General features: G+C 47.7%; 1 protein-coding gene across 4 annotated transcripts; it reads left to right on the top strand.

Annotated features, from left to right (window-relative positions):
• The first annotated feature begins 58 nt into the window (after positions 1-58).
• LOC122394118 (target of rapamycin complex subunit lst8-like) lies at positions 59-4,224 on the top strand. 4 transcript variants are annotated; one of them, XM_043390730.1, is made up of 2 exons: positions 59-257; positions 2,077-4,224. In XM_043390730.1, exon 2 carries the CDS (start codon positions 2,097-2,099, stop codon positions 3,066-3,068), a length of 972 nt encoding a protein of 323 aa, XP_043246665.1. In that variant the 5' UTR covers positions 59-257; positions 2,077-2,096; the 3' UTR covers positions 3,069-4,224. The 4 variants fall into 4 exon arrangements, with proteins under 4 accessions (XP_043246665.1, XP_043246666.1, XP_043246667.1 ...); XM_043390731.1 differs by having other exon boundaries at positions 61-130; XM_043390732.1 differs by having other exon boundaries at positions 126-160.
• Positions 4,225-16,549: the final 12,325 nt, after the last annotated feature.

The following is a 16,549-nucleotide window of genomic DNA, read 5'->3' as shown; positions in this document are numbered from 1 at the left end:
CCGACGTGACGTCACGCAGGGAATTTGCCAGATTTTCCTACTAGACTTCGACACCCCCTGGACGGTCCATTCTTGCGGTCCTGAAATCGCCACTATTTCCGGCCTCTCCAACGCAACTCGTTGTCCAGACGTAACTATGCTGTTGGCATTCGTGGTTGTTGTGGGTTGGCTTGGTTAGAAGCAGTTATTCGATTTTTATTAAAATAAGTTGATTCTAACAAAATTTGCACATTGGAGGCATGCATCAAATTGCTTAGGTAGGCAGTTAGGGAATCTCCAGGCAATGTATCTTCCTAGTTTTGGTCTATTATCATTCCAATCTGAGTCTGCGGTTCCATGACATGACACTCTTAAATCAATTTAGCGAAATATCACGTTATCACGTGCGTTTTTTTAGCATTTTATTCATCTTGTGCAAAAAAGAGCGTATTTGTGATTTTACCTCACGCTTACTCTCATATTTACAGCTTTGAATTATGGCTGAATATTAGGGATGCGGAGCCGTGGAAATTTCAGACAGCTTCGGCTCTGGCTTCAGAGAAAAGAAATTGGCTCCGGCTCCGGCTCTGGCTCCAAGTGAAATGTCATGGTGGCTCCATTTCCAGCTCCGGTTCCGGGCAAAAATGTGCCGGCTCCGGCTCCACACCCCTGCTAAATATGATTGAGAAAATCCGCTTTGAAAAGTTGGATTAACTTGTGCCGCGGATACATGGTCATTGAGATGTAGCCAATGAGGTGCCTGATACTATATTTAAGCCCAAGCTGCACTATTTGTGATCCTCCAGCTTCCAGGAAATTAAGCCTGTGACCTACATTATGTCGGGTATTGCAGGAAATTGTTAAACAGATAAAGTTCAGCAGGGCCAGGTACTTCAACTTACCTAGGAAATACACTGGGTGGGCAACACTAGGCTACCCTGCAGGTCACTGACATTCAGTCAAGGAAATCATGGATGTTCAGTCCAGGAAAATGTTGGATGGTCAGGAGTGTCCATATCAACTATGAACTTCAGATGTCTAAACTTTTTTGCAGAATCTGCATGCTTACTTGAGATGAGATAGATGTTGGTGCACTTGGTGCACACAATGGAAATCCAAGTGACTTATCTAATAATAAATAATTTTTCATGTTTAATTAACTGCCTAGTGGCTAGTGCTTACCAATTATATTACAAAATGAATATGTTTTGAAGTAAATGTAATAACAACTAGCAAAACTACATTTATTGGCTTAACACTTGCTAGATGTCATGCTGAGGTTTGCATACAATGCCTACTTCACATAAGTTCTGGAAAACTGCAGACACTGATATTGAGGAAATCATAAAAGCACAGATCTTGGTCTGCAGAATATGCACATACTTTTCTGGACGGTCATGCACAGTGTAGCCTTACCTTACATGTGGCCTTACATGTGATGTTGTATGCCTATGTGTCTCCCAGTTTTTATCCATAATCAAAGTATAAATGTAGTAATGGATAGAACCAATTCACCCCCCTGATCCACTCTTCCTCTTGCTCTCTCTCTCTCTCTCTCTCTCTCTCTCTCTCTCTCTCTCTCTCTCTCTCTCTCTCTCTCTCTCTCTCTCTCTCTCTCTCTCTCTCTCTCTTTCTCTCTCTTGTGTTCCCCTAAGATACTCTGTTCCCCTAAGATACCCTTGTCCCTTGACCATGGGCATACAATTTGATGTGATAAAGTATCGCTTTGTATCCTGTGAATGATGGGATTGGGTATACTGTCAACTGTCAACAGTTTGTTGTTCACATTTATTATTCAGATGGCAACCTACATATGTCATTTGGATTAGGATGACATTAGTTGGCATGCTAGACAGTAGACAATAGACATACTTCAATTTGATACTGAAAATGTTTAATGTGATATTTTTATTTACCATAGTTTAATTTTTAGTTAGAAAAAACAGTAATTAAAATGGTCATTGGGCGGTGTTCTTGCACAAATTGTCACCTTCAATACTGTTTGATCATCAATTTTAGGCCTACAGTGAGATCCATCCTAAGATGCCATCCCTTCCCAGTGTTCTGACGACCCGCCGGTGTCCCCGTCTGTCTCAGGTCGCCAGCTCGCCGCCACCATGAGCGTCTGTTCCGACGGGGTGTCCTCGTCAGACGCCATTCTGCTGGCCACCGCCGGCTACGACCACACCATCAAGTTCTGGGAGCCGCACACGGGCGTGTGCAAGCGCACCTGCCAGCACCAGGACTCGCAGGTGAACGCGCTCACGTTCCAGCCGGACCGCACGCTGCTGGCCGCCGCCGGCTACCAGCACGTGCGCATGTACGACGTCAACTCCACAGACATGAGCCCCATCATCAACTTCGAGGGCGTCAGTAAGAACGTGGTGGGCGTGGGCTTCCTGCGCGACGGCCGGTGTATGTTCACTGCTAGCGAGGACCGCTCGGCCAAAATCTGGGACGTGAAGACCGGTGGGCTGCACTGCCAGCGCGTGTTTCAGGTGGACCAGCCGATGACGTGCATCGTGCTCCACCCGAACCAGGTGGAGCTGTTTATCGGCGACCAGGCGGGCACCATCCACCAGTGGGACCTGCGCTCCGACCAGCACGACAAACTCATCCCCGAGCCGGACGCGGCGTTCCAGCACATCGACATCGACAGCAGCGGCCGTCAGATGGCCGCCATCAACTCGCGCGGCAGCTGCTATATCTGGAGCCTGTCGGACGGCGCCACCGACCAGGCGCCCGTGCAGATCACGCCCAAACGCCGGCTGGAGGCGCACACCCGATACGGACTCAAGTGCCGCTTCTCGGCAGACGGCCAGCTGCTGTGCACTACCTCGGCCGACCACACGGCCAAAATATGGTCCACCAAAGACTACTCGCTGGTAAAGACGCTCGAGTGGCGCAACAAGGACGAGACGCAGCGCTGGGTGTGGGACTGCGCGTTCTCGTCGGACTCAAAGTACCTGTTCACCGCCTCGTCCGACGAGCAGGCGCGCCTGTGGAACCTGGAGACGGGCAGTGTGGTGCGCACCTACAAGGGGCACACCAAGGCGCTCACCTGTCTGGCCTTCTCTGACCACGACTGAGGGACCCGTGCAATAGACAGCAGTGGAAGGGATCAGGGATGGTACGTTGTTACTGGGACCGACACCCTGCAGACCGGGACGGTAACCCTTTGCCGGGAAGGGGAGTGGTCGTGTTATGTGGGTGGGAGATGGCGCGCGGTCGCTGGGGTCGGTATTCTGTACGCCTGGCTGGTACCCTTGTCGGGTGGGAGGGCCAGAGTGATGGTGCCATGTCGCTGGGGATGCCTCAGTCAGATTGGGCTAGTGTCCTTACTTTGGGAGATGTTACCCATCCGTTGGGGTCGATGACCACTGTCTGGGGCCGTGTCTTGCCGAAAGGGACGATGCCCCGCCGCAGGTGACGATGCCCTGCCGTAGGGGACGGTGCCCTGCCCTGGGAGGGAGTGCCCTGCCGTAGGGGACGATGCCCTGCCGTAGGGGACGATGCCCTGCCGTAGGGGACGATGCCCTGCCGTAGGGGACGATGCCCTGCCGTAGGGGACGATGCCCTGCCGTAGGGGACGATGCCCTGCCGTAGGGGACAGTGCCCTGCCGTAGGGGACGATGCCCTGCCGCAGGGGACGGTGCCCTGCCCTGGGAGGGAGTGCCCTGCCGTAGGGAACGGTGCCCTGTCGTAGGGGACGATGCCCTGCCGTAGGGGACGATGCCCTGCCGTAGGGGACGATGCCCTGCCGTAGGGGACGATGCCCTGCCGTAGGGGACAGTGCCCTGCCGTAGGGGACGATGCCCTGCCGCAGGGGACGGTGCCCTGCCCTGGGAGGGAGTGCCCTGCCGTAGGGAACGGTGCCCTGTCGTAGGGGACGATGCCCTGCCGTAGCGGACGGTGCCCTGCCCTGGGAGGGAGTACCCTGCCGTAGGGGACGGTGCCCTGCCCTGGGAGGGAGTGCCCTGCCGTAGGGGACGGTGCCCTGCCCTGGGAGGGAGTGCCCTGCCGTAGGGGACGGTGCCCTGCCCTGGGAGGGGCGGGAGGGTTATGGCTCTCAACTGCCGGTCGGCGGCTGCTCCGTGCTCCTCGTGCCGCTGTCCTTGTTTGTATTTGACTGTGTATGGCCGATGTCTTTGATCGATTTATTGCGTCGTGCAGAGCTTTGTATTCTTATCATGCATGTCCAGTCAAAATAAATGGATTGTGTGATAGTGCACAATGCGAACGGTAGTCCTGCCAGTTATCAGGTTTGATGCTAAGGCGTGATAATCTTTTAGTTAGCTGATCTTTTTACCAGGCTCGTGGAGTCGTTACTCGATAGTAGTGAATTAAGATCGCATATTTTGTTGTCCACTGAAATGCTTACGCTAGTACTGGAGTTGATGGCTGCGAGTCAACTTGACCATTTTTCGTTTTTTGTTTAAACAAGGTATTAGCATGCTGACTACTTAGTTATAGACTATACCCCAGCCAGCCATCCCAAATGGGGCCCACATGGGCTGGAAGTGGTACATCTGGGCGAATGTGGGCTGGGCTTCATCTGGGTATGTCATGGGCGTCCAACTGGGTCCCAGATGGGCTAGATGTGCTAACTTTACGTGCTGGACTTGGCCAGCGCCTCCACTGTGCCGCTACTCTGCCTGATCTGTGCCGCCACCCTGACAGACTCCTGATCTGACAGCCGCCTGGGCACACACCTGCCCGCGTCCCTGCGAGGTCGCTGATACTGTGTCGCCGGCGTTCGTTGTGTGATGGCGCGGCCGCGGGGCGGCCGCGCCGGCAGTTGGTGACTATAAATAGACGCAATACGGCGCTGACGGACCGCTCGGGCCTCTATCACTATCGTTACAAACTCTTCTCCTTTTTCACAATAGGTACGCATCCACGCTTCCGTTCTCTACCGGCCGCCGGCCGCCTACCTGCAGTGGTAGCGTAGTGTAGTGGTTAGGGTCCCCGCATCATGTTCCATAGGTCGTTGATTTCGAATCTCTGGGGATCTAGTGAGAGGTAAAGGGTACGCGGTTCTCCCACGTCTGACCATATTGCTAGTTTTTGGGATTCAAGCGGAAATAGTGGACGACATAAGCTAGGCACCAAATCCCAATTAAATTCCATGTGCGCTTTTTGCATGTGTCCGTGTGAGTCCCAACTGGGAAAGCCCGTGTGGGACCCATATATATGCATATATCCCAGCTGGGTCCCATATAGGCCCCACTTGGGCTGCCCATGTGGGTCCCAACTGGGAAAGCCCATATGCGGGCTCAATACGGGCCTCAGATGGGTGCCCAGATGGGACCCAGCTGGACGCCCATGACATTCCCATCTGGGTCCAAGGTGGGCAGCCCAGATGGGTCCCATTTTGGGGCCCCACTTGGGAAGGCTGGCTGGGTACTGGATAGGTACTGGATAGGTACTACTGTATTTAAAAAAACGTACCAGCCTCCTACGCATAACCTACGTATGCTAAGCAATGCCACCGGCGCTTTCTTTTAAAATTCATGAATTGGAGCAATATCATACTCGTCAGGGGCGTAATCATTGTGTGACCGTCATCGTTATCGAGATGAGGTGGCCTTACTTCTCGATGATGATGCTTCGAAAACTGTACCGTGAGTCGTGACGTTTACAAAATAGGCGAGAAATAAGTTTGGCGGTTTTCAACACATGGGCTTTGTGAATGCGACTCTCGGAATTTCGGTTACGGCCCATTAATTCGAGCAATAATTATCTCCGCTCGTTAGGAAATTGCGAAAAAATAACAGGTATGTGCTCAATGTAGGATACATATTCGTCCCAGTGCGGGTGGATAGGACATTTTAGTTTTGGTCAATTAGCAGATGTTAATTATATCTGAATGGTGCGTACCTACTCTTGGTCGCTTTCACAGTAAATGCTCTCAAGAGCCTCTGACAGGACAGGTGACCGGGCCCTGTAAGAGACTTAAAGGAAATAGTTCACTTTCACGAAATTATTTTTTTTTTGCAACGATTTATGATTTTTTATGTTCAAAATAATCAGCAAAGAAAATAAAACCTTTTTATAACAAAATTTTTTTTTCTATATTTTGATATAGGAAGAACTTTTCAGTTTCTGTAAGGCACACGCGATCCAGTATGAAAAGAGCATGGGTCCCGAAAATTCTTCAGAAACAGAGAAATTATCGCAGCCACCGGCATTTGGGCGATCTGCTCGATCTGATAATGTTCCCCTGAATGTCCTAATTGATCAGTACGAGAATTTCTCTAGAGTTCTCGTAGATAATTTCTCTAGTTTCTGAAGAATTTTCGGGACCCATGCTCTTTTCATACTGGATGGAAATATATGCAAGGCACACATCCTCAACGCAAGACACCTTTTTCGGGACGAGAAATAGAATATCTTTGCCTAGGGTGATCGTTGGGCTGTAAAAGCTCCTGATTTATGCTCGTCTCAGCCCAAGCTACGGAACTGCTATTCCAGTTCAAAACCCATGTTAAAAAGTGAACTATTTCCTTTAAAAGCATTGAACCGGCATTGGAGCTAGGCCTACATTGGACCGGGTATTCATCTGCATTTGCACGGTTTGTAAAGGAATCATTCCAATGGCGGTCGATTCTTGCTGTCCTGAAATCGCCGCCGTTTCCGGACTCTTCACCGCAACTCGCTGTCCAGACGAAAATATGCTCTGGAATTACGGATGAAGTAATGCGGTGCAGCATACCTGCAGGCGCTGAACGGTAGCGCCATGGGTGTAGGAGCGCCAAAAATATTGGTGAAGGATGTCACCTGAACCTTCGGAGAAGGTGCAGGACCTTACCGCAGTGGAGGAGGGGGGGGGGGGATTTCGCCAACTCCTCCTGTTTTTTTTTTCTCGCAAATGTCTCACGCCATTATTATCTAATTAACGCCAACTTTTCAGTACATGCCTAAAATTGAATTTTTAGGTATCCAAGCATACCTTTGGATACCTACCAAAGGTATCCACTATCCAAGCATACCTTTGGAACCTGAAGGTATGCTCCACTGCTCTTTTTTCGTGACCAAAGTCTTACAACCCTTACAACTTTCCCACGAGTAAAAACAAGCCAATATATTTTGATATTCACGGCATTTACTGAGACCACTGAACTCTAATATATACTGGAAGGAGCATTGGTTACACGTCTGTCAAGACAGCCTCAGATTCAGATTCACTTTCAGAATCACATTCGGACCCCCTTAGATTTTCATAAAAACTGGTCCATGGGTACAGTTTTGGACGCTGATTCCAATGGTGAAGTCTGTTTTTCGCCACATATTATACTTTGGCTCCTAGAGGCATTCAAAGTTTTTTTGGGGCGAAGGGGGACCCCCTTAGATTTTCATTAAAACTGGTCCATGTGTACAGTTTTGGACGCTGATTCCAACGGTGAAGTCTGTTTTTCGCCACATATTATACTTTGGCCCCTAGAGGCATTCAAAGTTTTTTGGGGGAAGGGGGACCCCCTTAGATTTTCATAAGAACTGGTCCATGTGCACAGTTTTGGACGCTGATTCCAATGGTGAAGTCTGTTTTTCGCCACATATTATACTTTGGCCCCTAGAGGCATTCAAAGTTTTTTTGGGCGAAGGGGGACCCCCTTAGATTTTCATAAAAACTTGTCCATTGATACAGTTTTGGACGCTGATTCCAATGGTGAAGTCTGTTTTTCGCCACATATTATACTTTGGCCCCTAGAGGCATTCAAAATTTTTTTTTTTGGGCGAAGGGGGACCCCCTTAGATTTTCATAAAAACTGGTCCATGGGTACAGTTTTGGACGCTGATTCCAATGGTGAAGTCTGTTTTTCGCCACATATTATACTTTGGCCCCTAGAGGCATTCAAATTTTTTTGGGGAACGGGGACCCCCTTAGATTTTCATAAAAACTGGTCCATGAGTACAGTTTTGGACGCTGATTCCAATGGTGAAGTCTGTTTTCGCCACATATTATACTTTGGCCCCTAAAGGCATTCAAAGTTTTTTTGGGGCGAAGGGGGACCCCCTTAGATTTTCATAAAAACTGGTCCATGGGTACAGTTTTGGACGCTGATTCCAACGGTGAAGTCTGTTTTTCGCCACAATTATGCTTTGGCCCCTAGAGGCATTCAAAGTTTTTTGGGGGAAGGGGGACCCCCTTAGATTTTCATAAAAACTGGTCTATGGGTACAGTTTTGGACGCTGATTCCAATGGTGAAGTCTGTTTTTCGCCACATATTATACTTTGGCCCCTAGAGGCATTCAAAGTTTTTTTGGGGCGAAGGGGGACCCCCTTAGATTTTCATAAAAACTGGTCCATGTGTACAGTTTCGGACGCTGATTCCAACGGTGAAGTCTGTTTTTCGCCACATATTATACTTTGGCCCCTAGAGGCATTCAAAGTCTTTTGGGGGAAGGTGGACCCCTTAGATTTTCATAAAAACTAGTCCATGGGTACAGTTTTGGACGCTGATTCCCATGGTGAAGTCTGTTTTTCGCCACATATTATACTTTGCCCCTAGAGGCATTCAGATTCACTTTCAGAATCACATTCGGACCCCCTTAGATTTTCATAAAAACTGGTCCATGGGTACAGTTTTGGACGCTGATTCCAATGGTGAAGTCTGTTTTTCGCCACATATTATACTTTGGCCCCTAGAGGCATTCAAAGTTTTTTTTGGGCGAAGGGGGACCCCCTTAGATTTTCACTAAAACTGGTCCATGTGTACAGTTTTGGACGCTGATTCCAACGGTGAAGTCTGTTTTTCGCCACAGATTATACTTTGGCCCCTAGAGGCATTCAAAGTTTTTTGGGGGAAGGGGGACCCCCTTAGATTTTCATAAAAAATGGTCCATGTGTACAGTTTTGGACGCTGATTCCAATGGTGAAGTCTGTTTTTCGCCACATATTATACTTAAAATCACTACATATTATAATAAAATCTAAGGGGGTCCCCCTTCGCCCAAAAAAAAACTTTGAATGCCTCTAGGGGCCAAAGTATAATATGTGGCGAAAAACAGACTTCACCATTGGAATCAGCGTCCAAAACTGTACCCATGGACCAGTTTTTATGAAAATCTAAGGGGGTCCAATCGAAGGGGGTCCCCCTTCGCCCCAAAAAAAACTTTGAATGCCTCTAGGGGCCAAAGTATTATATGTGGCGAAAAACAGACTTCACCATTGGAATCAGCGTCCAAAACTGTATCAATGGACAAGTTTTTATGAAAATCTAAGGGGGTCCCCCTTCGCCCAAAAAAAACTTTGAATGCCTCTAGGGGCCAAAGTATAATATGTGGCGAAAAACAGACTTCACCATTGGAATCAGCGTCCGAAACTGTGCACATGGACCAGTTCTTATGAAAATCTAAGGGGGTCCCCCTTCCCCCAAAAAACTTTGAATGCCTCTAGGGGCCAAAGTATAATATGTGGCGAAAAACAGACTTCACCGTTGGAATCAGCGTCCAAAACTGTACACATGGACCAGTTTTAATGAAAATCTAAGGGGGTCCCCCTTCGCCCCAAAAAAAACTTTGAATGCCTCTAGGAGCCAAAGTATAATATGTGGCGAAAAACAGACTTCACCATTGGAATCAGCGTCCAAAACTGTACCCATGGACCAGTTTTTATGAAAATCTAAGGGGGTCCGAATGTGATTCTGAAAGTGAATCTGAATGCCCTAGGGGCCAAAGTATAATATGTGGCGAAAAACAGACTTCACCATGGGAATCAGCGTCCAAAACTGTACACATGGACCAGTTTTTATGAAAATCTAAGGGGGTCCCCCTTCCCCCAAAAAAACTTTGAATGCCTCTAGGGGCCAAAGTATAATATGTGGCGAAAAACAGACTTCACCGTTAGAATCAGCGTCCAAAACTGTACACCTGGACCAGTTTTCATGAAAATCTAAGGGGGTCCCCCTTCGCCCTAAAAAAACTTTAAATGTCTCTAGGGGCCAAAGTATAATATGTGGCGAAAAACAGACTTCACCATTGGAATCAGCGTCCAAAACTGTACCCATGGACCAGTTTTTATGAAAATCTAAGGGGGTCCCCCTTCGCCCCAAAAAACTTTGAATGCCTCTAGGGGCCAAAGTATAATATGTGACGAAAAACAGACTTCACCATTGGAATCAGCGTCCAAAACTGTACACATGGACCAGTTTTTTATGAAAATCCAAGGGGGTCCCCCTTCTCCCAAAAAACTTTGAATGCCTCTAGGGGCCAAAGTATAATATGTGGCGAAAAACAGACTTCACCGTTGGAATCAGCGTCCAAAACTGTACACATAGACCAGTTTTTATGAAAATCTAAGGGGTCCCCCTTCGCCCCAAAAAAAACTTTGAATGCCTCTAGGGGCCAAAGTATAATATGTGGCGAAAAACAGACTTCACCATTGGAATCAGCGTCCAAAACTGTACACATGGACCAGTTTTTATGAAAATCTAAGGGGGTCCCCCTTCCCCAAAAAAACTTTGAATGCCTCTAGGGGCCAAAGTATAATCTGTGGCGAAAAACAGACTTCACCGTTGGAATCAGCGTCCAAAACTGTACACATTGACCAGTTTTAGTGAAAATCTAAGGGGGTCCCCCTTCGCCCCAAAAAAACTTTGAATGCCTCTAGGGGCCAAAGTATAATATGTGGCGAAAAACAGACTTCACCATTGGAATCAGCGTCCAAAACTGTACCCATGGACCAGTTTTTATGAAAATCTAAGGGGGTCCGAATGTGATTCTGAAAGTGAATCTGAATGCCTCTAGGGGCAAAGTATAATATGTGGCGAAAAACAGACTTCACCATGGGAATCAGCGTCCAAAACTGTACCCATGGACTAGTTTTTATGAAAATCTAAGGGGTCCCCCTTCCCCCAAAAAACTTTGAATGCATCTAGGGGCCAAAGTATAATATATGGCGAAAAACAGACTTCACCGTTGGAATCAGCGTCCAAAACTGTACACATGGACCAGTTTTTATGAAAATCTAAGGGGGTCCCCCTTCGCCCCAAAAAAACTTTGAATGCCTCTAGGGGCCAAAGTATAATATGTGGCGAGAAACAGACTTCACCATTGGAATCAGCGTCCAAAACTATACCCATGGACCTGTTTTTATGGAAATCTAAGGGGGTCCCCCTTCCCCCAAAAAATTTTGAATGCCTCTAGGGGCCAAAGTATAATATGTGGCGAAAAACAGACTTCACCGTTGGAATCAGCGTCCAAAACTGTACACATGGACCAGTTTTTATGAAAATCTAAGGGGGTCCCCCTTCGCCCCAAAAAAACTTTGAATGCCTCTAGGGGCCAAAGTATAATATGTGGCGAAAAACAGACTTCACCATTGGAATCAGCGTCCAAAACTGTACCCATAGACCAGTTTTTATGAAAATCTAAGGGGGTCCCCCTTCCCCCAAAAAACTTTGAATGCCTCTAGGGGCCAAAGTATAATATGTGGCGAAAAACAGACATCACCATTGGAATCAGCGTCCAAAACTGTACCCATGGACCAGTTTTTATGAAAATCTAAGGGGGTCCCCCTTCGCCCCAAAAACCTTTGAATGCCTCTAGGGGCCAAAGTATAATATGTGGCGAAAAACAGACTTCACCGTTGGAATCAGCGTCCAAAATTGTACACATGGACCAGTTTTTATGAAAATCAAAGGGGGTCCCCCTTCGCCCCAAAAAAACTTGGAATGTCTCTAGGGGCCAAAGTAAAATATGTGGCGTAAAACAGACTTCACCATTGGAATCAGCGTCCAAAACTGTACCTACCCATGGACCAGTTTTTATGAAAATCTAAGGGGGTCCCCCTCCGCCCCAAAAAACTTTGAATGCCTCTAGGGGCCAAAGTATAATATGTGGCGAAAAACAGACTTCACCGTTGGAATCAGCGTCCAAAACTGTACCCATGGACCAGTTTTTATGAAAATCTAAGGGGGTCCCCCTTCGCCCAAAAAAAAAACTTTGAATGCCTCTAGGGGCCAAAGTATAATATGTGGCGAAAAACAGACTTCACCATTGGAATCAGCGTCCAAAACTGTACACATGGACCAGTTTTTATGAAAATCTAAGGGGGTCCCCCTTCCCCCAAAAAAACTTTGAATGCCTCTAGGGGCCAAAGTATAATCTGTGGCGAAAAACAGACTTCACCGTTGGAATCAGCGTCCAAAACTGTACACATGGACCAGTTTTAGTGAAAATCTAAGGGGGTCCCCCTTCGCCCCAAAAAAACTTTGAATGCCTCTAGGGGCCAAAGTATAATATGTGGCGAAAAACAGACTTCACCATTGGAATCAGCGTCCAAAACTGTACCCATGGACCAGTTTTTATGAAAATCTAAGGGGGTCCGAATGTGATTCTGAAAGTGAATCTGAATGCCTCTAGGGGCAAAGTATAATATGTGGCGAAAAACAGACTTCACCATGGGAATCAGCGTCCAAAACTGTACCCATGGACTAGTTTTTATGAAAATCTAAGGGGTCCCCCTTCCCCCAAAAAACTTTGAATGCCTCTAGGGGCCAAAGTATAATATGTGGCGAAAAACAGACTTCACCGTTGGAATCAGCGTCCAAAACTGTACACATGGACTAGTTTTTATGAAAATCTAAGGGGGTCCCCCTTCGCCCCAAAAAAACTTTGAATGCCTCTAGGGGCCAAAGTATAATATGTGGCGAGAAACAGACTTCACCATTGGAACCAGCGTCCAAAACTATACCCATGGACCTGTTTTTATGGAAATCTAAGGGGGTCCCCCTTCCCCAAAAAATTTTGAATGCCTCTAGGGGCCAAAGTATAATATGTGGCGAAAAACAGACTTCACCGTTGGAATCAGCGTCCAAAACTATACCCATGGACCTGTTTTTATGGAAATCTAAGGGGGTCCCCCTTCCCCCAAAAAATTTTGAATGCCTCTAGGGGCCAAAGTATAATATGTGGCGAAAAACAGACTTCACCGTTGGAATCAGCGTCCAAAACTGTACACATGGACCAGTTTTTATGAAAATCTAAGGGGGTCCCCCTTCGCCCCAAAAAAACTTTGAATGCCTCTAGGGGCCAAAGTATAATATGTGGCGAAAAACAGACTTCACCATTGGAATCAGCGTCCAAAACTGTACCCATAGACCAGTTTTTATGAAAATCTAAGGGGGTCCCCCTTCCCCAAAAAACTTTGAATGCCTCTAGGGGCCAAAGTATAATATGTGGCGAAAAACAGACTTCACCGTTGGAATCAGCGTCCAAAACTGTACCCATGGACCAGTTTTTATGAAAATCTAAGGGGGTCCCCCTTCGCCCCAAAAAAACTTTGAATGCCTTTAGGGGCCAAAGTATAATATGTGGCGAAAAACAGACTTCACCATTGGAATCAGCGTCCAAAACTGTACTCATGGACCAGTTTTTATGAAAATCTAAGGGGGTCCCCGTTCCCAAAAAAATTTTGAATGCCTCTAGGGGCCAAAGTATAATATGTGGCGAAAAACAGACTTCACCATTGGAATCAGCGTCCAAAACTGTACCCATGGACCAGTTTTTATGAAAATCTAAGGGGGTCCCCCTTCGCCCAAAAAAAAAACTGTGAATGCCTCTAGGGGCCAAAGTATAATATGTGGCGAAAAACAGACTTCACCATTGGAATCAGCGTCCAAAACTGTATCAATGGACAAGTTTTTATGAAAATCTAAGGGGGTCCCCCTTCGCCCAAAAAAAAACTTTGAATGCCTCTAGGGGCCAAAGTATAATATGTGGCGAAAAACAGACTTCACCATTGGAATCAGCGTCCAAAACTGTGCACATGGACCAGTTCTTATGAAAATCTAAGGGGGTCCCCCTTCCCCAAAAAACTTTGAATGCCTCTAGGGGCCAAAGTATAATATGTGGCGAAAAACAGACTTCACCGTTGGAATCAGCGTCCAAAACTGTACACATGGACCAGTTTTAATGAAAATCTAAGGGGGTCCCCCTTCGCCCCAAAAAAAACTTTGAATGCCTCTAGGAGCCAAAGTATAATATGTGGCGAAAAACAGACTTCACCATTGCATGGTGTGTCGTTTCGGGAACTAGCGACCCGCGGCCGGGCGCCGCGGAGACGTGCCCGTCATAGGGTTTTGGGGCTATTTTTTCACGTTTCGGTCTGAATCGTGAAAAGTACTGGTCGTAGCAAATATGTTCCCTGGTTTCTGAATTTTCAGCCCACGTGGAATGCGATAGGACAAAAGTCATTTTCGTACAGACAAAACTGTGCCCGCGTTTTTTGGTCAAAGTAAAAATGTTCAGCAGCTTTTAACACGTGGGCCGCCGCAAAACAGGGTACACCGGAGGACTTACGATTCAATATCTCCTAAGCCATCACAGATAGCAAATATGTTCCCTGGATCTATGTAGATAATACTTTAGCCAACACTTCAGGCCAAAAATTGTTTCTCGACAACTTACACCCAGTCCGCGTTTTTGGCTTAAATGCAATGCAACACGGCAGCCGACCTTGAGGGCTCAGTTAGCGAGCTCATTTTTTAGCGAGCACTTCGAGCATTTCAGCGTTCGATGAAATGACATATTTTTTCAACGCAGTCGTTTCTTCATTTGCATCTAAACGCGACCTATATGATAATGTGACTGTATCGTCACACTAGAAGGTGTAATTCATGGTAATTTATAGGGCTAATTCTCGGCGCACAGCAGCAGACGGACACCGACTGACCCACCATCTAAAGGCAGTTTGGCGAAGCAGTATCGTGAATCACAGCCGCGAGATGTCCCTAGCGTAGAACACCGTCTGTTTGGCGTTTGCCCAGTTTAAATACGTGATGTTTGCCCTCTGTCAACCCCTCAGTCATGGGGCAGGGGTCGCGGATGAATGGGCGACCGCCCGCCGCGCGGGGAGGGGGCTGCTCCCCTGACCCGGACCGCCACGGCATGGGGACGGTCCCGCACTTGCGTGCCTCACGTCGCCGCCTCACACCGGTCTGAATTACGCTGGTTTTGAGGAACCACCCATTGTTGTGGTGGGTGATCCAACGCAGACCATGCCAGAACCCCACTGAGGGGGTGTCACCCGTGTCAGCTGGCTCAGACCCACGATATCCCCATACCGAAAGCGACGTTCCAAAGAGCAATATGTCTTTAGTGGGTATTATTGATGTTTAATTCGAGAATTTGCCGGTCCCGTAGCTCAGTTGGTTAGAGCGTTGGATTCCGCGTGGTGAGAGCACGCGTTCCCGGTTATGACAGTCCGGGTTCGAAGCGCGACGGGCGCTCGACATTTATGGGCCTCCTGACAGGTATGGTTGCGGTTGGTGGCAGGCCGTAGCCAGGCGAAGTCAGCGAGGGGACCGGCCGTGCGCGGCTTTGTGCGCACGTTAAACTTTGGACTCTAAATTCTGCCATAGAATCGGAATTGCGCGATCGGAGAGTAGAGGGCAGGGTCATCGCAACAAGCTTCGCTTAGCGGTGGCTCTGTCCTTGTGAATCCTTCCCATCAAAAGGTTCGGACTAAATTTATAAAAAAAGAATGTATGCATGCATGTAAGCACATACCTACATGATGTGTTAAAGTACCTACTCTAACTGTACAACTTTGGCCTCTCAGCTCGAGGAATAAACTTTTTTACTTTAAAGACAGATTTTTAGTGACTTAACACTCGCACTTACATAGGTATAGCGGGGTCGAATGGACCCCCTCCCGGTTTTACGCGAATAATTCGCGCAAAAAGCGGCCGATCGCGACGAAACTTTCAGTACCCTCGATTTAATCAATTTTACACATACTCTTAAAATTTAATGACCCTGACCCCAATGACCTTTGACCTGTGGTCTGATTCTCGAGACCATGTTCGACCGGAATTGCGAATTGGCGTATGTCGGCTGAGGCTCACATTATCCGCGCAATTTCCAATCTTTTTTTGGTGTGGGTTTCAAGGTCCCGTGAAGGTCAGGTCAAAGTCTGACCTTTGATGACCTTGCCTCACTATTTCGAGTTTTACATGTTTCTAGGGTAGTTTCTGGGGCTGATTTCGAATTCCCATTTGGAGATTTATGAAATAGTTTTGGTGCCCTCGTATGCTACGAAGCTGTCAATAGTGGTCAACACCTGCTATGGATGGCCGGCAGGTCACCTAATGGTTGACCTGACCTGACCTGACCCGACCTGGCCTAAATACATTAACCCGGCAGTTGCTGGGGTATTTCGCCACCCACCGTTTGCTGGGGGCTGGGGGCGTTAAACGCCCCCAGCCGATAACTCGAGAACCAATAGGCGCAGCGAAACGCACGAGGCGGCAAACGAAAGAACGCGACAAGACGCTTCAGATGAGTACTTTAAAGTTGAATGTTGAGGTCACAGGTCGGGTCAAGGTCAGGTCAAACACCTAAAATCGGGCTTTCAGTAGCATGGACTTCAGTACTTCGCAATGGGCGCCTCTCGTCAGTAACTCTGTCAAAACGGTGCACAATCCATCATATAAGGCCTACAAGAGTGTCGGCTTCATGTAGGGGTCAGTCAAGCATAGGTCAGGGTCAAGGTCAGGTCAACCGGGTAGGCACATACCTATCCCCGAAAATCAAAACTGATATTCGCACCCCGTGACACATGTTT

The sequence above is a fragment of the Amphibalanus amphitrite genome, unplaced genomic scaffold (assembly GCF_019059575.1).
Source record: "Amphibalanus amphitrite isolate SeventyFive unplaced genomic scaffold, NRLGWU_Aamphi_draft 000574F_arrow, whole genome shotgun sequence".
Taxonomy (NCBI): Eukaryota; Metazoa; Arthropoda; class Thecostraca; order Balanomorpha; family Balanidae; genus Amphibalanus; species Amphibalanus amphitrite.
Note: the sequence above shows the minus strand (reverse complement) of the source record. Positions and strands in the feature narration are given on the sequence as shown.

Excerpts from the sequence above, each read along its gene's own strand:
- LOC122394118 (XM_043390730.1), top strand. The coding sequence starts at position 2,097 with ATGAGCGTCTGTTCCGACGGGGTGTCCTCGTCAGACGCCATTCTGCTG.